The sequence below is a fragment of the Tripterygium wilfordii genome, chromosome 14, assembly GCF_013401445.1.
Source record: "Tripterygium wilfordii isolate XIE 37 chromosome 14, ASM1340144v1, whole genome shotgun sequence".
Lineage (NCBI taxonomy): Eukaryota > Viridiplantae > Streptophyta > Magnoliopsida > Celastrales > Celastraceae > Tripterygium > Tripterygium wilfordii.
The window spans coordinates 3,225,274-3,250,306 of NC_052245.1; the positions used below are offsets into that span (position 1 = coordinate 3,225,274).

Consider the following 25,033-nt stretch of genomic DNA (forward strand, 5'->3'; position numbering starts at 1 on the left):
TTTTCTCAAAATACTGAATGGAAATTAAAAAAATATAATAATTTGATTTTGAAAATGATTTGTTGAGACAAAATACTTTTGTAGAATGATCATGTAACCTTTACTATGTGGGTCATGACTAAGCATGAGACTTGGTGTTTTGTAGTTGTAAATGGGTACATTTGACAACTAGGCACAATTGTGTCCTTAACTTATTATGATAAATAACTATCATGCCAACTTATTCAAACGGTATTTGCAAATTTGAGATTATTTGTGACTTTATTGTAAATTTGTAATCGAATGTTGCAATTACGATATGGTCTCTTTGACCCCAACAAAGTGGCCCTGTCTAGCCTGTCGAGCATAAAGGACTAGCCCACTTAATGGATAAATGGGCCGCAGGTGCAATTGGTTGGGCCTCTTCTGGCTTAGGGTATTAAAAAAACACGGCATAGATGACAGAACGACCGCAACACCTGCTCTGCGCTCGTCGCAGCGAGAAAAGTTACCAAATCCTGAGTCGAACAACCTGGAGAGTCCAAATTTACGAGCCTACGAAGAACCACTCTTCGTTGCTCGAGAAACGCCACCATGCCTACAGTGAGTGAGGGCAGGGATCGAATCTTCACTGCGCTTGGAAAAACTTATGGTAATATCCTCTCTTCCTATCTCTTACATTTTATTTCAGTCGATTATTGTGTAAAGAGAACGCATTTTCAGTGTCAATTGAGTATTTCATGTTAAATTGTAGGCTTGCAGCTCAAGCAGAGTTGGAGGATCTGTGTTTTCGTTCTGGGATTGAGCTCGACGACGTGGTGAGTGACTAGCTACTCTTCAGTCTTCAGTTTCACTCTCACTTTTTTTATAAGATTTTTTTTTATTTTTTTATAATCAGATAGGAAAAAGCACCTGTCAATTAATTTTACTCAGAAAACATCCAAATTTCAGATGTGGATTTCTAAAGCTTGCAAAGAAAACTGTGAAAGAGATTGGCAAGGAAAGGGGATTTGTGAACAAAAGGCCAAATATCCCTTGCCAAAGGAATGCATTTGTACCAATCCATCTTAATATACGTCTAGAAACTCCCCAACCAACCTGTAAGTTTTGTATCATGCTGTATTACTATTATTGACTATTTATAATGAGTTCTTGGAGTTTAGTGGCGGCTAGATAGCTCATTATATTGGCATAAAAGTAATAGAAATATGTTCTTCATTTTAATGAGAGAGAAAGAATCGAATATTACATCTAGCTACGGCTAGTTCACAAAATTTTTTTTTATCTACAAATAAAGTTTTCATTGATATTGTGGTGACTGAACTTTCGATATGGTTAATTTGGAATTTTGAGGAAAATATGTTCTTCATACATGAAAATATGAATTACATAGGACATAGATTATTACATAGGGTGCGTTTGGTATGGGGGTAAGAATTTAGGGGTATAATTTGTTACCCATGTAAATGTTACAAGGGTAATAACAATTATGGAGAATAAGTGTTACCCTTGTTTGGTAAAGAAGGGTAAAATTTACCCAAGTATTCATTACTCTTGTTTGTTACGACTATACATTACTGGTGTAATACCATTACCTTTGTTTGTTATTATTGTAATGAACCAAACTAGAAAAAAGTGAGATTGTGTTTTTTATTGTTACGACTATCATGTACCAAAATTTTAAAAATATAGATACATATGCATATATATACACACACACACAGCCAGACATATATATATATATATATAACAACAATTGTTAACAATTTCAACAAAATAATCTGATAACATTCAAATTCATGACAAAGACGTAACACAAGAGTAGGGGTCACCATTTGGCTCGCGGGCCTAGGACCGAGCCCGACCCTGCCCGACCACTTGGGCGGGCATGGACTCCATTTTTTGGGTCAGCCAGACCCGAAGCCCGACACCTCGGGCCAATTTTGGCCATGCCCGAGCCCGACCCATGCCCGACATTATTTATTTATATATATATATATATATAATACACACACATACACAGACAATGCATGCACTATCTGTGTATATGTATATATGTATACTATATATATATATAATATATATAATATTTATTTTTATATATATATATATATATAATATACATACATATATATATATATGTATATATATACACAGACAATGCATATATATATACATATACACAGACAGTGTGTGTATATATATAAAATATGCAGACATGCAGTGTCGCACTATCTGTGTGTGTGTGTATATATATATATATATAATACACATACATATATATATATGTATATATATACACAGACAATGCATGTGTGTGTGTATATATGTGTGTGTATATATATATATATATATATATATATACACACAGACAGTGCATATATATATATGTGTGTGTGTGTGTGTGTATATGTATATATATATGTATATATAACTTATGGGCTTTTAGAATTTTTTATTTAAAGGGGTAATAGGTTGGAGTAAAACTTCTCATTACTTTTTATTACCCAGGTCCCCCCATTAGTAAACTTTATGTGTAAAAAATAAGCTCAATTACTAAATTTATTACAGGAGTAAAAGTTATACTGACATAACAAACACAAGTAAACTTAAAATTTAATTACCCTTGTAACCATTACACCCCATTACCCCTGTACCAAGCGCACCATAAAAAATAAAAACTTCAAGCAAAATAATTGATCATAGATTATAAGTAGTTTAATGAGAAAGAGAGATGCAAAATTAAATTAAATTTGATCGTTATACATATTCTTATGTGTTTATAGCAATTGAACTACATAGGATAATCATTTACATGGATAGCAGAATGGGATGTCAATTTTCAATCACAGGTAATAGAGGCCATAAAATAAAATTTTGAGACTTCTTATTTTTCCTCTTTTGAAAGTTGACAACCTTGAATCAAGTTATTTCTTCACATGATTTATCTTTATAATTTTTCTCAGTGTCTTCATATATTTTCCTTTATTTTTTTGTTATATTTTTATTTATGTAATAATCTATGTCCATGATTTGTAATTTTTTCTTAATTAGAAGTTAACATAATAACATACTTAAAATATATTATATTTCGTACGATATTTGTTGGCCCCTAAATATTCCTATCTGTAGTGCATTCTTTCAATCCTCCTGGTGGTATTTTTCTTAAAATATGTCATAATTAGAATTATTTGTTGATGTAGGTGTTAAACATTCTATATGTTGACCAACCTATTGGTACAGGTTTCAGCTATGCAACGGATGGTACTGATTTAAGAGATAATCAAATTGACATTAGCAATGATTTGCATAACTTCTTGCAGGTTTATTCTTCTCTCATCCTATTACTTAATGAGTGAATTCAATTTGGTGCTTTGATGCGTTGTCTGACTTTCTCTGCAACAGTAGGAATTTTTTATGGCACGTCCCTGGCTTGCTAAAAACGATTTCTTCATTACCGGTCAATCTTATGCTGGGCATTATGCTCCTAATCTAGCTTCTCGAATTAAGCAAGGAAACGAAAAAGGAGAGGGCTTTCATATAAATCTTAAGGTATATCATTCTCCCATTCATAACTTTTTATGCTATTGCCTCATTTGATTTTTTTTTTTTAATTTTACGGTGCCACAGGGCTTCGCTATAGGTAATGGATTTACAAATCCTAGAATTCAATTTCGAGCATTACCAGACTATGTTCTGTTCAACAATTTAATAAACAAATCGGATCACTTGAGCATAATGGAAACGGTTGCAGAATGTGAATCGTCTATAGATGCTTGTGGTACATACTATTTTTGTCTTTCTAATTGTGCTTTTCCTTTTCATGACATACAGTTTAACTTATAAAACGTACTAGCTTAGATCAAATAATGTAATATTTCTTGCTAGTAAGGGATGGTGAAGATGCTTGTGTCAATGCACATGATGATTGTAATAGCATACTTACAGAGATCCTTGACATTGATGAGGATATAAATGTAAGAAATTGCTAGACAATTTGTATGTTTGTCTCTGATAAGGAATTGAATCTAATGGTTATTATTGTTTATGATGCTATTAGAAAAGAACAAGAGGGAGTCCTTACCTATGACTTGTCAAATATTGAGACATTTCTAAATATGCAATCAGTAAAGGATGTTCTGGGCGCGGAGAAGTCATTTGCATCTTTCAGCCACCCGGTATACGAGGCATTGAAAGGGGACTGTGTGAAGAATTCTGATGAAGGAAATCCTGCTTTACTTGATGCGGGAATCAAACTCTTAATCTATGTGGGAGATGAAGATCTAATGTGCGACTGGATCGGTTAGCGTCACAATACTCCAATGCATGAACAAATCTCAATTAAGCTCTTAATCTGCATTTTTGCTTGTTCCTATTTGAACAGGAAATTTTAGGTGGGTTTTAGAGTTGAATTGGTCTGGCAAGGAAGGATTTGCAAGAAGTTTAGTTATTCAATTTATCGTTGATGATGAACTAGTAGGATTATTGACCAAATATGGACCCCTCACTTTCATGAAGGTTTGTTATATTAAATTAAATTTATGTGTATATCAGTATATGCAGCGAATTTATAATTTAACCTTCATTCAATGACTTTTATTATACGGTAGGTTTTTCGAGCTGATCACATGGCTCCGATGGATCAACCAAAAGCTGCTTTACATATGATACAAAGTTGGATTGTTAGGGACTTTGACTGACCATCACTTCAAATGATGGCCTTCATAATTTCTCAATTTTTTTTTATAAAAAGCTTCATAGAATTTTTTATTTTATTTTATAAAAAGCTTCATAGATTTATTTTTTTTGTTGATCTTAGTTAAAGTAGGATGTAAATAAATGTACGACAAGATCGAGCCTTTATTGACAAATTTGTGCAAAAGCTTAAATGGAATCATCTCATATATTTTCTTGTTACCTACATGTAATCTTTGTCATAGAATTCATTGACGTTACTACGATGCAAGCATGATATACTTCAAATATTTAAGAAATATATCATATAATTAAGGATCTCCAACAACTTAATAAGCCATTACACCTTGCCTCACTGTAAAATTGGGATCATGAACATAACCAGGATTGGCAGAGAGAGGGGGATAGTGCCCCAGAAATTTTTTTAGACTATTTATATGTCGTTTGTTAATATTCAGTCCAATAAATTAACTTGAACGGTAAGATTATAGAATTATATATATTATTTTATATTACTAGAAATTAACAAATAACAAGAAAAATAAAATATATTTTATAATCATTAGTTTTTAATGAGTGACTCAAAGATTAAAATAAGCAAAATGAAAAAAAAAAGGGAGAGAAAGAAGTAGGGACAACACTAATTCTTGAGTAACATAAATGAAGAGACAAAATAGGCAAAATAAAAATAAATTAAATTAAATTAAAAAAAAACACAAAATTGAAGAACGTAAATGAAGAGACAAAATAAAAACAGTAAATGAAGAAACAAAAACAAAATGAGACAAAATAAGTTAGAAAAATATGGTCAACCCTTGAGAATGGAATTCGGGTCTTGAACAATAAGATCAAGTGCATAACCACTACGCCACACAACATTCTTTCGCATACTTATAAACTTATATGTATATATAGTAAATTTTTTATCAAAATCCAGGGGGCATGTGCCCCCCTGAGACCCTTAGTAGCTCCGTTCTTGATTGGGTTAACATTTTTGAAAATGATATCCCAACAATGATAACCATTGTGTTATATTGTATATCCGATAAAAAAAAATCATAAACATTTTGTCTTCCAGAAGACAACATGACGAGAAATACGAGAAGACGGTTGGAAATGGGATCCCAACAACAAAAGCCGGCAATGAAGATGATAAAACAAAGAGATGATAAATAAAAGCTGTTAAATGATCATGTGTATCTAGTGTCACTACAGGATATTGTCCAAAGTTTATTATTGCTAAGCCACCAATGGAGATTAAAAAAACAAAATAAAAGCCGGCAATGGATATAATAATACATGGAAATAATAAATAAAAGCCCTTAATCATTTTGTATTGAGTGTTAATCATTTTGTATTGAGTGTTAAGCCACCAATGGAATTACAAAAAAAGAAAAACAAAATATTAGTTGTCCTCAATGAGAACCCTATAAATACCAAATATTTATATTGATTCACAGAAAAACCATACATAATGACTACGACTTTTCTCAACATTCTTCTTTCTCTTCTTCTTTTTAACAATAAAGTCTCTGTACTTTAAAAAATCGGTTAACTAAGCCTCTCAACTTTTTTTTATGTCAAATAAGCCCTTCAACTTTGGATAGTAGATCACGTTAGCCCTTTCATCCCATTTTCCGTCAAAACATGCTGATATGGATCTAATTTGCTAACATGACTTTAGTTTAAGTAAAAATCGAAAATAGGTGTAAAATTGAACATTTTTTACAAAAATTAGAAACAAACAAATAAACACAAAAATGTATGTCTACAATACATATATCCAGTATCTCTCTTTGGAGCTCACAACTTTCTCTCTCTAAATCTATTATCTTCTTTGGTTTTTTCTAAACAATTTCTTCTAAATTGTTTTCTTTTTCTTAAAATAGAAAAATATAAAAACTATAAGGGCTTATTTGCCCCATTTATGAAAGTATAAGGGCTCCAATGACATGCTGGAATACACGTGGAATATCAAAAAATAAAAAAAAATAAAAAAAAATTTGCATGGCATTCACTAACTACAATGTCAGCATGTTTTGATGGAAAATGAGACGAAAGGGCTAACGTGGTCCACTATCCAAAGTTGAAGGGCTTCTTTGACACGAAAGAAAATTGAGGGGCTTAATTGACCCATTTTTAAAAATATAGGGGCTTTATCGTTACTTGTCCCTTTTGATTTCTTCTTTACCTCATCATTTGCATATGCCAAATTCAATAAGCGTCAATTTATACATGACGAGAAATACGAAGATGGTCTTTACCTCATGACGAGAAATACGAAGATGGTCTTTACCTCATCATTTGCATATGCCAAATTCTTCAGTAAGCGCCACTTTATATATGACGAGAAATACGAAGATGGTTGGAAATGGGATCCCAACAACGATAAGACTAAAGTTGTGTCCACAGCTAAGATACATACAGAACAAAGGAAGTTGAAGGCTTAATTAAAGCTAAGACGTCACAGCTAATGAATGTTACTATGCTATGGTATCTATCCAGCTATGCTAACATTTAAATGTGATACAGCTCTATATGCTAACAAGTGTGTCTAAAAAATAGATAGAAGGTCTGTCCTACACATTTAAATTATAAAATTGAAGGTGTGTTAATTATGGCATATATTGGAGCCCCTCACTAGGGTTACAAGGCTTATAAGATAATAGAAGAAAATATAAAATAAAATAAAAAAAACAATGCAATTTTTGGTCCCAAAAAAGTTGCTAATTTTCAACCCAGTCATTGGATGTTCACACGTTCAATTTGAAAACCCAAAGTTGAAAACTGTTTCAATATGCACATATGGGCTGATTTTTCACTATTGGAGGAAATTCTTTATATTGATTTTTATGTCATATCAACAGATTGACTGGCCGAATAGTTGAAAAATTTATCCGAGTGTGCATATTAAAACAATATTCAACTTTAGGTTTTTAAGTTGAAAAGTTTAAACATTCGGTGACGAGTTGAACCTGACCATCAATTCTTTCAATGACTAAATGTTGCATTACCCCATAAAGAAGCTATCATGTAAACCAATTAATTGTCAAATTTTTTTTTATAAACTAATTAATCTGACGCTTATAATAATCACATCAGTTGTCCTCAATTAAAACCCTATAAATACCCAAAAAATTGCACAATATATAAATTCATTCAGTAGAAAAACTATAATGAGTACTACTTTTGTTAACATTCTTCTCTCTCTCTCTCTCTTTGATTTCTTCTTTACCTCATCATTTGCATATAGTAACCGCCACTTTCTTTCATCGACAACCACCATTTCACCCACCCAAAAAGCAGAAATGCTCATAACATCACCCAACTTGTTCTCTAAGGATAATAGTAGCATTATCAAGGATAACCCTTTAGTCCATGATGTTCCAAGACTAGTTGAGAAGAAATTAAAATTTCCTCTTCTTTATGACGACCCTTCTATTGAAGATCTTGGTGATTATGCTGGTTATTACTCGCTTCCGCATACGGTAGGTGCGAGGTAATTTGACTGATCCATACATTCTTGTTTCTAAAATAAATGTCAAATGGTTCTTCAAGTGTGATGTATAATATCAATTTGCAACTTCATCAATTGTTGCTTTCGCAGAATGTTCTACTTCTTCTTTGAATCACGAAATAGCGAGAATGACCCAGTTGTGATATGGTTAAGTGGAGGACCTGGAGCCAGTTGTGCTATTGCATTATTTTATGAAAATGGTCCTTTTCATATCAAAGACAACATTTCTCTCAAATGGAATGATTATGGTTGGGAAAAGGTATTATTTGTATATATGTTTTGATATTATCTCATAGTCTTTTGGACTCTAGTAGCTAGAACTTTGAGAAGATTATTGTTTTTCTAGATTCTAATTAACCAAATTTGTTGTTATAAATTAATGGCCAAACACAGAGCAAATATTCTTTGGTCATCAACATGAGCAGTCTTCCAATTCCATTGGTGTTTTTCTTTAAAGCAATCAAAATTTAATTTTTTTTTTGTTACAGGCATCAAATATTATATATGTTGATCAACCTACTGGAACAGGTTTCAGCTACACAACTGATTATCAGAAAGATATACGTCACAATCTAATTGGTGTCAGTAATGATTTGTATTACTTCTTACAGGTCTATTCCTTCTCCAATCCTATTCCTTAATGCTTGATTTAAAGTTTATACCTGATGTTGTATAATTTTTTTCCACAAACGATAGGAATTTTTTATGGCACATCCTCAGTTTGTTCAAAATGATTTCTTTATAACCGGACAATCTTACGCTGGACATTATGCTCCAGCACTGGCTTCTCGAATCTGCCAAGGAAATAAAAAAGGACAAGATATTCATATAAATCTTAAGGTATTTCTTTATCTCAATCTACAATTTGGAATGTTATTGTTTTAGTTAATTTCATTGACTCAATATTTTTACAGGGACTTGCTATCGGCAATGGATTGACAAATCTTAAAATTCAATACCAAGAATTACCGGAATATGCTTATAAACAAGAAAGTTTAATTGAAGAATCAGATTACATACGTATAAAGGAATTGGTTCCAAAATGTGAATCATCTATCGATGCTTGTGGTGTGTAGTAGTATTTTTTACCTTCTAACTAAAAATCTTTTTCTTTATTTTAAAATTTTGTTAAATCATGTCATATTGGGATTTGGGGCTCTCAAATTGGCTAGGAATTCTAGAGTCTCAAATTTGACATCCAAGGGTGAAACCACATTACACATCATCCATCACCAATTTTCATCCAAGGGCCATAAACTCATGCTTTTTCTCTCTCCCTCTTGTCCATATGGCCATCAATTTTACAATTCCTCTAAGTATGCCACCACCTATATATCACCGATCACCACCCCACCACTGTAGTCCTCAGCCACTCTCTATCACCGCTGGACATCTCCTAGCTGCCTGCCGGAACAGTCCGCCCTCTCCCTTGAAGACTCGAAAGATTTAGAATTTGGGTATTTTTGGATTTCAAATTTCAGAGATTATTTCTTAAATCTGTGAAAGATCTGTTAGGGATTGGAAGATTTTTTTTATGTTAGGCTTATTGGAGTGCTTTTAATTTAGCAAGCACACTCATTGATGGAAGGAATCGTTTTCTTGATAGTATAGAATTTCCGTCCAAGCCAGGGATCTACTTTCCATGGCTTAGAACTCTGAATAATAAACAACTATGTGGCATTTGGCTGGACCATTGGATGAAATTTGAGACTCTAAAATTCCTATCGAATTTTAGAGCTCCCGAATCCGTTAATATCGTATACAATTCACGGAACGATTTTCATGATTTACTGAAATAATTGAGAGTTGTCAAATCTCAAATGTACTTGTTCTTAGTTTATATATTTTGGTTTCTTGTCAGTCATCACGGGTAGAGAAGATCCTTGTATTGCTGCGTATGTTGCTTGTGATAGGATACTAAATGAGATCATTGCCGCTGCTGGGAATATAAATGTACGCAATATTTGTTTATATATATTTTCATAAAATCACAAGTTACTAACTTCTATGTCTTTATATATATATATACTTATGTAGTATTATGATATTAGAAAGAAGAGTGTGGGTTCTCTTAACTATGACTTCTCAAACCTGGAGAATTTTTTGAATATGCAATCAGTAAAGGAAGCTTTAGGAGTTGGAGATATATCATTTGTCTTATCGAACACCATGGTATTTGACGCATTGATTAGAGAGTGGGCAAAGAATTTTGCCGTTGGAATTCCTAAGCTACTTTCGGATGGAATCAAGGTCCTTATCTACGCAGGAGATCAGGATCTAATGTGCAATTGGGTTGGTATGCCCTCATGCATGTTTCAATACAAACAATTCTACTTGCACCACATCTATATATATTCTTAGGGTGTTTTTGTTTGAATAGGAAATCTTCGGTGGGTATCTAAAATGAAATGGTATGGAAGAGAAGAGTTTGAGAAAGTTTCACGTGTTTCATTTGTTGTTGATGGTGAGGAAGCAGGACTAGTGAGAAACTACGGACCTCTCACTTTCATCAAGGTTTGACAATCGTTCTCTATGTGAATTTACAAATGTTTTTAGTTCAGTATTCAATAAGAATTTGATGACTCTTCTTATACTATAGGTTTATAAAGCTGGTCACTTGGTTCCAATGGATCAACCAAAAATTGCGCTCCGAATGATCCAAAATTGGATGACAGGAAACCTTATTCATTAATAACCTCTATTAAGTTCTTCCTTTTTTTTCACATCTTTGTTTTATCAATTTAAATGTGAAGGGAATAAATTACTAAACATGATTAATTGCTTGGGCTTTCTTGACAACATTGGAACTAGAATGTAATAATGTGAATTAAAAGTTGGAATAGAATCATCTTGTAATTCGTGTTTTCACTCCATTATACATCAAGCATGATATGAGTTTGGAGGTGCTCCAATTTTTTGCTACAAGTGTAGTTACTATTCTTCTCCCAAAATCATTTTTTTTTTTGGTTTGAAAATAACATATTAAAGTTTAGAAGTTAGGAATTAGTGTTTAGGGACTTATCCAAAAAAAATTAAAATTAATGTTTAGAGTTTACCATTGGGGTGGAGTCCAGAGGGATGTGTTTTTGGTGGGTACCCTCGACACCAAAAAAAAAATTTAGAGTTTAGGATTTAGAGTTTATGAATATTTTCAAATCATTTCAGCATATAATTACTTCGCCGATAGAACACCACCCAACATCCTTTCCTCTCGCAGTGTTACTGAACTATTTCTCGTGTATCACTTTTGGAGAAACCAATTAATTTCTGGCTAGTCTATAACTCGAATATTAAATTGAGGGCTAGGATATGACCACGTAGTTTAATTTCAACCTTAGCGTAAATGTTAAGCCACCAACGGAGATAAAAAATAATAATAATAATAAAAGCCGCCAATGGATATAATAATACATGGAAATAATGAACAAATTAAAGCCCTTAATCATGTGTATTGGAGTTTTAAGCCACCAATGTTAAGTACAGACAATTGACACTAGGGGCACTTTGGACAACTTAATTGTAAAAATGTCGTGAGCTTTTTTAAAATTATAAAAAAATGTTATTTAAGAGTAATTTGGTCATCTGGCTTAAGACAATTTTTGATTTATACCTACAATACTCTTCTTCTTCTCTCCTCTCTTATTCTTCTTCTTCTTTTCTCCTATCTTCTTCTTCTTCTTTTCTCCTCTCTTCTTTTTCTCTCCTCTCAAATTCCATTTAGCTTTTTATGAAGCTTTGTCATTGATACTGTCACAGGAACCATCTTATCCATCACAATTCCTGCTTTGTACAACAAGTATGAAGAGCACGTCGATAAATATTGCGGTATGATTCATAGAAATTCTTGGTTTGTACCTCTCTTACTTGTTCTGGAAAAACATTTACAGCTGCAGAGATGTATCACTATAGTATCACTAACACCAAAAATCCACTAAAATAATACAATTGAACTAGAAAGACATGTAATGCAATCAAATTTACATTCCAACATTTGTATCATCATTTTATGAGGAAAAAATATAAATTGAACACTAAATTGTATCTTCTGATTAAAAGTATCACTATTGTATCGCAGTTCGTGGAGAGAGAAAATCAAATTTGAGGTTATTAAAAATCCACTAAAATGATACAATTGATCCAGAAAGACATGTAATGCAATCAAATTTACATTCCAACGTTTGTATCATCATTTTGTGGGGAAAAGATATAAATTGAACACTAAATTGGATTTTCTGATTAAAAGTATCACTATTGTATCGCAGTTCGTGGAGAGAGAAAATCAAATTTGAGGTTATTAAAAATCCATTAAAATGATATAATTGAACCAGAAAGACATGTAATGCAATCAAATTTACATTCCAACATTTGTATCATCATTTTATGAGGAAAAGATATAAACTGAACACTATATTGGACTTTCTGTCTAAAAGTATCACTATTGTATCGCAATTCGTGGAAAGAGAAAATCAAATTTGAGGTTATTTTGGTAAAAACTGGTTCCAGTGTACTTTTTTAAAATGATGTTTTAGTGATTGCACCTTTTTACAATTAAGTACAATCTAGTGTACTGGCTTACAAAAATCCCATGTAGTGTACCGGCCTACAAAAATCCCATGTAAATAAGAAAAAGCCCTTAATTATGTGTATTGGAGTGTTAAGCCACCAATGGAGATAAAAATAAAAAATAAAAGCCGCCAATGGATATAATAAAACATATTTGGAATCAATAAATAAAAGCACTTAATCATGTGTATTGGAGTGTTAAGCCACCAATGGAGATTAAAAAAAACAAAATAAAAGCCGCCAATGGAGATAATAATACATGGAAATAATGAACAAGAGCCCTTAAGCATGTGTATAGAGTGTGTTAAGCCACCAATGGAGATTAAAAAAAACAAAATAAAGGCCGTCAATGGAGAGAATAAATAAAAGCCCTTAATTGATCATGAGTATTGGGTGTAACCATAGGATGTTGTTTATATTTGGTGATAAAATAGAGGTAAGATGTGCATACATCTTGCCAACTCTGCTCACTGCAGGGGCTTTGTACATTAATGTTGGTTAAAAATTTATCGTGTCTTAAGGGTTTTTTTTAATCCCTATTTAGGTCATTGGTTTTGACGTAATTAATTTGGCATTGAAATGAAAATATGTATGCAAACTATTAACACATGATGCGGTATATGTTGTCTACTAACATAAATTCAATAATTGTCTCTAAAAACTATATATATGAATGTGAATTTTCAATTCGTCCGTCCTACACATTGAAATTATAAGATAGAAGACGCTTTTTGCCGTCTATTGGAGCCGTTAACTAGGATCGCAAGATTAATAAGATAAGAGGAAAAAAATAAAAAGCTAATTCGTCTGTCCTACACATTGAAATTATAAGATAGAAAACGCTTTTTGCCGTCAATTGGAGCCGTTAACTAGGGTCGCAAGATTAATAAGATAAGAGAGAAAAAATAAAAAGCTACATAGATCATGTAAATAAATTGTTACAATTTAACATAATAATTAATCCGACTCTTATCACATTAATTAGTTGTCATCAATGAGAACCCTATAAATACCCAAAATTTGGGCAATTATATTCATTCATGAGTAGAAAAACTATAATGACTACAACTTTTATTAGCATTCTTCTTTCGCTTCTTCTTTTTAATTTCTTCTTTACCTCATTCAGTAAGCGGCTCTTTCTTTCATCGACAACTACCATTTCACCCACTCAAAAAGCAGAAATGCTCAAAACATCACCCAACTTTTTCTCTAAGGATAATAGTAGCATTGTCAAGGATAACTCTTTAGTTCACGATGTTCCAAGACTAGTTGAGAAGAAATTAGATTTTCCTCTTCTTTTTACTCCTGACCCTTCTGTTAAAGACCTTGGTCATTATGTTGGTTATTACTCACTTCCGCATACGATGGGTGCAAGGTAATTGAATGACCATATATATATATATATATATATATATATATATATATATATATGTATATGTATATGTGTGTGTGTGTATATATATATATATATATATATATATATGTATTTTCTTGTTTCTCAAATAAATGTCAAATGTGTTTGTTCTTCAATTGTGACAAATAATATAAATTTGCTACTTCATCATTTGTTGATTTTGTAGGATGTTCTACTATTTCTTTGAATCACGAAATAGCGAGGGTGACCCAGTTGTGATATGGTTAAGCGGAGGACCTGGATCTAGTTGTGCCATTGCATTATTTTACGAAAATGGTCCTTTTCATATCAAAGACAACCTTTCTCTAAAATGGAATAATTATGGTTGGGATAAGGTACTATTTGTATGCATGTTTTGATATTGTCTCACTGTGTTATGAACGACTTAGTAAACTTTGAGACAGTTCTTGTTTTTACCAACACCATTATGCATTGTTGAATTCATGTTGATTAGACTATAGTGTTAAGATAAAATGTCACAAATCAAAAGGTTGAGTTAAAGCAAATTATTTTATAAGTTAAGATCTAACATCTCTCAACAGTAAATGGCCATTTAAATAACAAAACTGTGAGGGCCTAAGTATCAAAACAAACAATACCTCTACAAGTTGTTTGGATCAAATTTTCTTGCATGGTATTGGAGCAGGACCCAACTACGATATCGGATTCACTTACCTCTCTTGTCTGGGTCACCTATTGGGCCTTTCGGATATCCTTTTGGATAGACCATCCACAAGGTAAAGGGTACCACAAGGATCCTAACCCGTATAATACATTTATTGGCCCAATCCCATAAGTTGATGGCTTAAGTCCCAAAGCAGACAACACATTTACAAGTTGTTTGGGCAGAATTTTCTTACATGTAGTCTTTTTTTTTTTAAACATATCAATTTTTTTTTTGCAGACATCAAATATTATTTACGTTGATCAGCCTATAGGAACAGGTTTTAGCTACACAATCGATGATCATAATGATATACGTCATAATCTAATTGATGTCACCAATGATCTGTATAACTTCTTGCAGGTTTATTCCTTTTCTAAACCTATTCCTTAATGCTTGAGTTAAAGTTTATACTTGATGTTGTCTATTTTTTTTTTCTACAACGCTAGGAATTTTTTATGGCACATCCTCAGTTTGTTCAAAATGATTTCTTTATTACCGGACAATCTTATGCTGGACATTATGCTCCAGCTCTAGCTTCTCGAATCTGCCAAGGAAATAAAGAAAGACAAGGAATTCATATAAATCTTAAGGTATTTTCTTTCCTCAATCTACAATTTGGAATGTTATTGTTTTAGTTAATTTGGTTAACTCAATATTTTTACAGGGACTTGCTATTGGTAATGGAATGACAAATCTTAAAATTCAATACAAAGAATTACCGGGTTATGCTTTGCAAGAAAGTCTAATTGAAGAATCAAATTACTCACGTATAATGAAATTGGTCCCACAATGTGAATCATCTATAGAAGATTGCGGTGTGTGGTATTTTTTTCCTTATAATTAACAATATTTTTCTTTATTTTAAAATAATGTTAGATCATGTTATATTGTGTATACAATTCTTGGAACTATTTTTATGATTTATTGAAATAATTAAGAGCTGTTAAATCTCAAAATGTACTTGATCTATTTTGGTTTCTTCTCAGTCGCGGGTAATGAAAATGCTTGTATTACGGCATATAAAGATTGTGAAATGATAATTAATGAGATCCTTGACGTTGTCAGGGATATAAATGTAAGTAATAATGATTGTATATGTATAGTTTAGAAAATCACATTTCGCTAACTTTAATGTCTTTTTGATATACAGTATTATGATATTAGAAAGAAGAGGAAGGGTGCTCTAAACTATGACTTCTCGAACGTCGAGAAATTTTTGAATAATCAATCAGTAAAGGATGCTCTAGGTGTTTGGAACAAACCATTTATCTTATGGAACATCGTGATATATGACGCATTGATTGGAGAGTGGGTGAAGAATTATGATGTTGGAATTCCTACTCTACTCTTGGATGGAATCAAGGTGCTTATCTATGCCGGAGATCAAGATCTAATATGCAACTGGGTTGGTATGTCTCGTGCATATTTCAATGAAAATATATATTGTATTTATTTGTGTACTCTTGTACCACATGTATATTCTTAGGGTGTTTTTGTTTGAATAGGAAATCTCAAGTGGGTGTCTGAAATGAAATGGTATGGAAAAGAAGAGTTTGAAAAAGTTTCAAATGTTTCATTTGTTGTCGATGATGTAGACGCAGGACTGTTGAGAAATTATGGACCTCTCACTTTCATCAAGGTTTGTCATTCTTTATCTGAATATGAATTGCAAATGTCTTAATCTAGTATTCAATCCGAGTTAATTCGATAACTTTTTCTACACTGTAGGTTTATAAAGCTGGTCACATGGTTCCTATGGATAAACCAAAAGTGGCTTTCCAAATGATACGGAATTGGATGATGGGAAACCTAACTCGTTGATAGGCTTTATTAAGTTTTTTCTAAAAGCATGTGGCAACTTTTTTTTAGAATCTTCGTTTGAAATTGGAAAGGAATAATTTAGTGTACATGATTGGGCTTAATTGACAACTTTGGAACTACAATGTAATAGTGTGATTAAAATCCAAACTTTTGAATGGAATCTGTTGGGGTTTTTGTGTGGAATATGGTAACTTTTTCCGGGGTCGGGTCCCGGGACCCGTTAACCCGGTTAAAAAACACATTAAAATTAAATTAAATATACGAGTGACAATGGGCTTCTTCATGTTTTTATAACTTTGTTTCTTTGTGTTTTTCTATGTTTTCACGACGTGGGACATGAAGCCTTAGCAAATATATCCGTCTCAAACCTGCATTGGCTCCCTCTTTATTTTTATTGTTAAAACACATAACAAGGTAATTGCAACACAAACTGCTGCCTGCAAAGAAAAGGAGAGAGGGACGACAGAGATGAGGGAATTCAAGGAACTACAGAAGAGAAAGATTTCCACTTTGACGGACCAAGGTAATTGCAAGCAACATTGAATATGCACTATGGCAAAGTTAATACTCTCCTGCTACTGCAACTCTGCATAAGTGAAATAATTTACGTGTCTTGGATTTGCAGGTTAGAGCGTGAAGATCAAGATAGTAGAAGAGAAGAAGAAGATAAGAAAGGAGACAGAGAGAGAAGGAGAGAGCTAAATCGAATTAATTCATTCAGGCACAACGGCCTACTTGGCTTATATATGTACAGAGATGATCTTAACGGTCATAACTTGATGACCTCATAAAAGAAATAAATAAAAGATTCAAATGTAACAATCTGTACTACTATTGAATCCGTGTACGAAACAACTGATTTCTCTGATGCATCTCTTACCTGGTAACCCGGCGACCCGAAACCCAGAAACTCCTTAATAGAATTACTGGGCGGGTCATTCATATTCTCATATTTGTCATTCTTCTTCAATAAGCATAGACGTAAGAATACCTAGGTCTAAGAAATCTCTCCTCCATTACATTACGCGAAAAAATGCGTCCAACTTCGAGTATTTCTTTCCAATGACTGTCTTGGAAGGAATTTGGCTGGGTGTCATGCACCTCAGTGAGGGGAGTCCAACGACGATGGTGGTGTAGCGAACCGTCATCGAAATCGTTTGAATTTGAGACTTAGTCTTTCATATTACAATTTGAAACAGTAACATGAATTGGTATATAGTAAGGGTAGAAATGTAATTGGTATTTTCATGGCTAACCTACCTAGAAAAGTTCCGAACTAAGGTCAGCATCACTGAATGCACATCACGAGCTGATGATATACAAGCACACAAAATTGGAACTCCTCCTAATCCTAGTGCTGTGGAAACCACAAACATCTCAAAACTCAAAACTCAATTCAATCCCTCTATTATTATTCTCTCATCATCATAGGCCTCTAGCCTCGCCCCATTTCATGTGTGCATATATGTTTATTTGGATCAAAAGTTTTGCTTCTTGGTGAACTTAAAAGTTGTATGTATTAGACTAATAGCTTGACAATGTTATTCAAGGCTTTCTACTTGAGCAACCATTATTCTCAGTGTCAGAGTTTTCAAGACTTACTAATCCTGAAAACGGAAATCAAGCCACAGTAAAAGTAATAACATCAATTCAAAAATCTTAGTAAATATGAGATCGAAACTCAAGTCAAATAAACGACAACTATTATATATAACACAGATGCATATATAGTTACTACACCAGGCCTTCTCTTACATCTTCACTACGTACGCAATGTGAAACGCTAATACGATTGCCTCCTCATTCTACCTGCATCTGCATGCAATAGTAGAATCATGTTAATTAATATATGCAGTCATTAATCCAATTTCCATGGCAGTTAAAGGGAATATAATATATTATTCGAGTTAATGAGTTAATGAGTGAATTCAATTTGCAGGTGCTTTGATGCGTTGTCTGACTTTCTCTGCAACAGCAGGAATTTTTTACGGCATCTCCCCGGCTTGCTAAAAACGATTTCTTCATTACCGGTCAATCTTATGCTGGACATTATGCTCCTAATCTAGCTTCTCGAATTAAGCAAGGAAACGAAAAAGGAGAGGGCTTTCATATAAATCTTAAGGTATATCATTCTCCCATTCATAACTTTTTATGCTATTGCCTCATTTGATTTTTTTTTTGAAATTTTACGGTGTCACTATAGGTAATGGATTTACAAATCCTAGAATTCAATTTCGAGCATTACCAGACTATGCTCTGTTCAACAATTTAATAAACAAATCGAATCTCTTGCGCATAATGGAAACGGTTGCAGAATGTGAATCGTCTGTAGATGCTTGTGGGACATACTATTTTTGTCTTTCTAATTGTGCTTTTCCTTTTCATGACATACAGTTAACTTATAAAACGTACTAGCTTAGATCAAATAATGTAATATTTCTTGCTAGTAAGGGATGGTGAAGATGCTTGTGTCGATGCGCATGATGATTGTAATAGCATACTTACAGAGATCCTTGACATTGATGAGAATATAAATGTAAGAAATTGCCAGACAATTTTTATGTTTGTCTGTGATAAGGAATTGAATCTAATGGTTATTATTGTTTATGATGATATTAGAAAAGAACGAGAGGGAGTCCTTACCTATGACTTCTCAAATATTGAGACATTTCTAAATATGCAATCAGTAAAGGATGCTCTGGGCGTGGAGAAGTCATTTGCATCTTTCAGCCACCCGGTATACGAGGCATTGAAAGGGGACTGTGCGAAGAATTCTGATGAAGGAATTCCTGCTTTACTTGATAAGGGAATCAAACTCTTAATCTATGTGGGAGATGAAGATCTAATGTGCGACTGGATCGGTTAGTGTCAGAATACTCCAATGCATGAAGAAATCTCAATTAAGCTCTTAATCTGCATTTTTGGTTGTTCCTATTTGAACAGGAAATTTTAGGTGGGTTTTAGAGTTGAATTGGTCTGGCAAGGAAGGATTTACAAGAAATTCAGTTATTCAATTTATCGTTGATGATGAACTAGTAGAATTATTGACCAAATATGGGCCCCTCACTTTCATTAAGGTTTGTTATATTAACTTTATGTGTATATGCAGAGAACTTATAATTTAACCTTCATTCGATGACTTTTATTATATGTCAGGTTTTTCAAACTGGTCACATGATTTCGATGGATCAACCAAAAACTACTTTATATATGACTGGCCATCACTTCAAATGATAGCCTTCACAATTTTTCTTTTTTTTAAAAAAATCTTCATAGAATTTTATTAGTTGTTGTTGTTTTTTTTTTAATCTTAGTTAAAGTAGGATGTGAATAAATGTATGACAAGATCGAGCCTTTATTGACAAATTTGTGCAAAAGCTTAAATGGAATCATCTCATATATATTCTTGTTACCTAGATGTAATCTTTATCATAGAATTCATTCACGTTACAATGATCCAAGCATGATATACTTCAAATATTTCTTAAGAACTATAGCATATAATTAAGGATCTCCAACAACTTAAGAAGCCATTACACCTTGCCTCACAGTAAAATTGGGGTTCATGAAGAGACACAATAGCAGAAAAATATTGAAAATCATGCAAGTGAGAAGGAATAGTCCTTATCCGAGTGGTGCAACTAATAGGATCATCCTCAGAAGAGGTAGCTAGGAGGCAGGGTTAGAAGCAGGATCAGTGACAAGAGCGGGACAAATAAGGATAGGCACGTCAGGCGAAGTCGGTAAATCTTAAAACTTGACAGAAATAGGCAGTGTAGAGAAAGTCCGTGAGGGAGAGATAGGATGATCAGAATCTATGGTGGATGGTAAACATTCACAAGATGGATTAGTAAAAAAAAAGGAGGGGAAGAGGAGGTCATACAGAACTTTGGAGACAAAACATAGTCTTCCAGGAGTCAACGTGACGAGAAATATGAAGACGGTTAGAAATAGAATCCCAACAATGTTAACCTTGTGTTTTATTTCATAACTGAGAAAACAACATAAACATTGCGTCTTCCAAAAGAGAAAGTGACGAGAAATACGAAGACGGTTGAAAATGATACAGAAGCGATAGGGATCCCAGTAAAAAGCATTTCAGTCATCCCAGTAGTGGATGTGTCATTCTCTAATTCAATTATCAGATTTTGTGGACCCCTACCCTTATATCAATCAAGGGACAATATCTATTATTAGGATAACTAAGATGTTTTTATTAAGATCCCTAACATTTTTGAAAATGATATCCCAACAATGATAACCATTGTGTTCTATTTTATATCCGATAAAAAAAAATCGTAAATATTTGATCTTCCAGAAGACAACATGACGAGAAATACGAGAAGACGGTTGGAAAGGGGATCCCAACAACAAAGCCGGCAATGAAGATGATAAATAAAAGCTGTTAAATGATCATGTGTATCTAGTGTCACTACAGGATATTGTCCAAAGTTTATTATTGCTAAGCCACCAATGGAGATTAGAAAAACAAAATAAAAGCCGGCAATGGATATAATAATACATGGGAATAATAAATAAAAGCCCTTAATCATTTTGTATTGAGTGTTAAGCCACCAATGGAATTACAAAAAAAGAAAAACAAAATATTAGTTGTCCTCAATGAGAACCCTATAAATACCCAATATTTATATTGATTCATAGAAAAACTATATATAATGACTACAACTTTTCTCAACATTCTTCTTTCTCTTCTTCTTTTTGATTTCTTCTTTACCTCATCATTTGCATATGCCAAATTCAGTAAGCGCCATTTTATACATGACGAGAAATACGACGATGGTCTTTACCTTATCATTTGCATATGCCAAATTCTTCAGTAAACGCCACTTTATATATGACGAGAAATACGAAGATGGTTGGAAATGGGATCCCAACAACGATAAGACTTTAAAGTTGTGTCCACAGCTAAGATACATACAGAACAAAGGAAGTTAAAGGTTTAATTAAAGCTAAGACGTTACAGCTAATGTCACTATGTTATGGTATTGGTATATTTATACAGCTATGCTAACATTTAAATGTGATACAGCTATATATGCTACCAAGTGTCTCTAAAAACTAAATAGAAGGTCTGTCCTACACATTTAAATTATAAAATGGAAGGTGTGTTAATTATGGCATATATTGGAGCCCTAAACTAGGGTTACTAGGCTTATAAGATAATAGAAGAAAATATTTATTAAAAAAAAAAAAAAAAACGGGGCAATGCAATTTTTGGTCCCCAAAAGAGTTGCTAATTTCCAACCCAATCACCGGATATTCACACGTTTAACTTGAGAACCCAAAATTGAAAACTGTTTCAATATGCACACTTGGGTTGATTTCTCATTATTCGATCAAATTCTTTATATTGATTTTTATGTCATATCAACAGATTGACTGGCCGAATAGTTGAAAATTTATCCGAGTGTGCATATTAAAACAATATTCGACTTTAGGTTCTCAAGTTGAAAAGTTTAAACATTCGGTGACGAGTTGAACCTGACCATCAATTCTTTTAAAGACTAAAAGTTGCATTATCCCATAAAGAAGCTATCATGTAGACCAATTAATTGTCAAAATTTTTTTTTATAAACTAATTAATCTGACGCTTATAATTATAACATTAGTTGTCCTCAATTAAACCCCATAAATACCCCAAAAAGTAGTACTCATTCAATAGAAAAACTATAATGAGTACTACTTTTGTAAACATTCTTCTTTCTCTTTTTCTTTTTGATTTCTTCTTTACCTCATCATTTGCATATGGTAACCGCCACTTTCTTTCATCGACAACTACCATTTCACCCACCCAAAAAGCAGAAATGCTCATAACATCACCCAACTTGTTCTCTAAGGATAATAGTAACATTATCAAGGATAACCCTTTAGTCCATGACGTTCCAAGACTAGTTGAGAAGAAATTAAAATTTCCTCTTCTTTATGACGACCATTGTATTGAAGATCTTGGTGATTATGCTGGTTATTACTCGCTTCCGCATACGGTAGGTGCAAGGTAATTTGACTGATCCATATATTCTTGTTTCTAAAATAAATGTCAATTGGTTCTTCAAGTGTGATGTATAATATCAATTTGCAACTTCATCAATTGTTGCTTTCGCAGAATGTTCTACTTCTTCTTTCAATCACGAAATAGCAAGAATGACCCAGTTGTGATATGGTTAAGCGGAGGACCTGGAGTCATTTGTGCTATTGCATTATTTTATGAAAACAGTCCTTTTCATATCAAAGACGACCTTTCTCTCAAATGGAATGATTATGGTTGGGAAAAGGTATTATTCGTATATATGTTTTGATATTATCTCATAGTCTTTTGGACTCTAGTAGCTAGAACTTTGAGAAGATTATTGTTTTTCTAGATTCTAATTAACCAAATTTGTTGTTATAAATTAATGGCCAAACACAGAGCAAATATTCTTTGGTCATCAACATGAGCAGTCTTCCAATTCCATTGGTGTTTTTCTTTAAAGCAATCAAAATTTAATTATTTTTTTTGTTACAGGCATCAAATATTATATATGTTGACCAGCCTACTGGAACAGGTTTCAGCTACACAACTAATTATCAGAAAGATATACGTCACAATCTAATTGATGTCAGTAATGATTTGTATTACTTCTTACAGGTCTATTCCTTCTCTAATCCTATTCCTTAATGCTTGATTTAAAGTTTATACTTGATGTTGTATAATTTTTTCCACAAACGATAGGAATTTTTTAAGGCACGTCCTCAGTTTGTTCAAAATGATTTCTTTATAACAGAACAATCTTATGCTGAATATTATGCTCCAGCTCTAGCTTCTCGAATCTGCCAAGGAAATAAAAAAGGACAAGATATTCATAAATCTTAAGGTATTTCTTTATCTCAATCTACAATTTGGAATGTTATTGTTTTAGTTAATTTCATTGACTCAATATTTTTACAGGGACTTGCTATCGGCAATGGATTGACAAATCTTAAAATTCAATACCAAGAATTACCGGAATATGCTTATAAACAAGAAAGTTTAATTGAAGAATCAGATTACATACGTATAAAGGAATTGGTTCCAGAATGTGAATCATCTATCGATGCTTGTGGTGTGTAGTAGTATTTTTTACCTTCTAACTAAAAATCTTTTTCTTTATTTTAAAATTTTGTTAAATCATGTCGTTAATATCGTATACAATTCACGGAACGATTTTCATGATTTACTGAAATAATTGAGAGTTGTCAAATTTCAAATGTACTTTGTTCTTAGTTTATATATTTTGGTTTCTTGTCAGTCATCACGGGTAGAGAAGATCCTTGTATTGCTGCGTATGTTGCTTGTGATAGGATACTAAATGAGATCATTGCCGTTGGAATTCCTAAGCTACTTTCGGGTGGAATCAAGGTCCTTATCTACGCAGGAGATCAGGATCTAATGTGCAACTGGGTTGGTATGCATGCCCTCATGCATGTTTCAATACAAACAATTCTACTTGCACCACATCTATATATATTCTTAGGGTGTTTTTGTTTGAATAGGGAATCTTAGGTGGGTATCTAAAATGAAATGGCATGGAAGAGAAGAGTTTGAGAAAGTTTCACGTGTTTCATTTGTTGTTGATGGTGAGGAAGCAGGACTATTGAGAAACTACGGACCTCTCACTTTCATCAAGGTTTGACAATCGTTCTCTATGTGAATTTGTAAATGTTTTTGATCCAGTATTCAATATGAATTTGATGACTCTTTTTATACTATAGGTTTATAAAGCTGGTCATTTGGTTCCAATGGATCAACCAAAAATTGCGCTTCAAATGATCCAAAATTGGATGACAGGAAACCTTATTCATTAACAACCTCTATTAAGTTTTTTGGTTTTTTTTTCACATCTTTGTTTTATCAATTTAAATGTGAAGGGAATAAATTACTAAACATGATTGCTTGGGCTTTCTTGACAACATTAGAACTAGAATGTAATAATGCGAATTAAAAGTTGGAATAGAATCATCTTGTAATTCGTGTTTTCACTCCATTGTACATCAAGCATGACATGAGTTTGGAGGGACTCCAATTTTTTGCTACAATTGTAGTTACTATTCTCCTCCCAAAATCATTTTTTTTTTTGAAAATAATATATTAGAGTTTAGAAGTTAGGAATTAGTGTTTACGGACTTATCCAAAAAAAAATAAAAATTAGTGTTTAGAGTTTACCATTGGGGTGGAGTCCAATGTACTGTGTTTTTGGTGGGAAACTGGGTACCCTCAACACCAAAAAAATAATTTAGAGATTAGGATTTAAAATTTATGAATATTTTCAAATCATTTCAGCATATAATTACTTTGCCAATAGAACACCACCCACCATCCTTTCCTCTCCTCTCGCAGTGT

At 32.9% G+C, this 25,033-nt stretch overlaps 4 protein-coding genes and 1 pseudogene across 5 annotated transcripts; all 5 read left to right on the forward strand.

Annotated features, from left to right (window-relative positions):
• Positions 1-436: 436 nt before the first annotated feature.
• LOC120014668 (serine carboxypeptidase-like) lies at positions 437-4,860 on the forward strand. 2 transcript variants are annotated; one of them, XR_005471601.1, is made up of 5 exons: positions 437-631; positions 734-797; positions 3,183-3,302; positions 4,108-4,497; positions 4,590-4,860. XR_005471601.1 is itself a non-coding variant. In XM_038866688.1 (3 exons), the coding sequence occupies exons 1-3, from the start codon at positions 4,098-4,100 to the stop codon at positions 4,677-4,679; spliced, it is 408 nt and encodes a 135-aa protein (XP_038722616.1). In that variant the 5' UTR covers positions 4,044-4,097; the 3' UTR covers positions 4,680-4,860. The 2 variants fall into 2 exon arrangements, 1 of the variants encoding a protein (XP_038722616.1); XM_038866688.1 differs by lacking the exons at positions 437-631; positions 734-797; positions 3,183-3,302 and having other exon boundaries at positions 4,044-4,281; positions 4,364-4,497.
• A 2,990-nt stretch (positions 4,861-7,850) lies between these two features.
• Positions 7,851-10,883, forward strand: LOC120014096 (serine carboxypeptidase-like). Its single transcript, XM_038866019.1, has 9 exons — positions 7,851-8,173; positions 8,282-8,450; positions 8,680-8,802; positions 8,888-9,031; positions 9,106-9,259; positions 10,053-10,144; positions 10,229-10,487; positions 10,572-10,705; positions 10,791-10,883. Exons 1-9 carry the CDS (start codon positions 7,851-7,853, stop codon positions 10,881-10,883), a joined length of 1,491 nt encoding a protein of 496 aa, XP_038721947.1.
• Positions 10,884-13,935: 3,052 nt separating this feature from the next.
• LOC120014097 (serine carboxypeptidase-like 48) lies at positions 13,936-16,656 on the forward strand. Its single transcript, XM_038866021.1, has 9 exons — positions 13,936-14,129; positions 14,335-14,503; positions 15,073-15,195; positions 15,282-15,425; positions 15,500-15,650; positions 15,822-15,910; positions 15,986-16,244; positions 16,341-16,474; positions 16,564-16,656. Exons 1-9 carry the CDS (start codon positions 13,936-13,938, stop codon positions 16,654-16,656), a joined length of 1,356 nt encoding a protein of 451 aa, XP_038721949.1.
• Positions 16,657-19,246: 2,590 nt separating this feature from the next.
• Positions 19,247-19,890, forward strand: LOC120014098 (serine carboxypeptidase-like). The gene is made up of 3 exons (XM_038866022.1): positions 19,247-19,517; positions 19,600-19,733; positions 19,813-19,890. Exons 1-3 carry the CDS (start codon positions 19,247-19,249, stop codon positions 19,888-19,890), a joined length of 483 nt encoding a protein of 160 aa, XP_038721950.1.
• Positions 19,891-22,481: 2,591 nt separating this feature from the next.
• On the forward strand, positions 22,482-24,498 carry LOC120014099 (annotated as a pseudogene).
• The last annotated feature ends 535 nt before the right edge of the window (positions 24,499-25,033 follow it).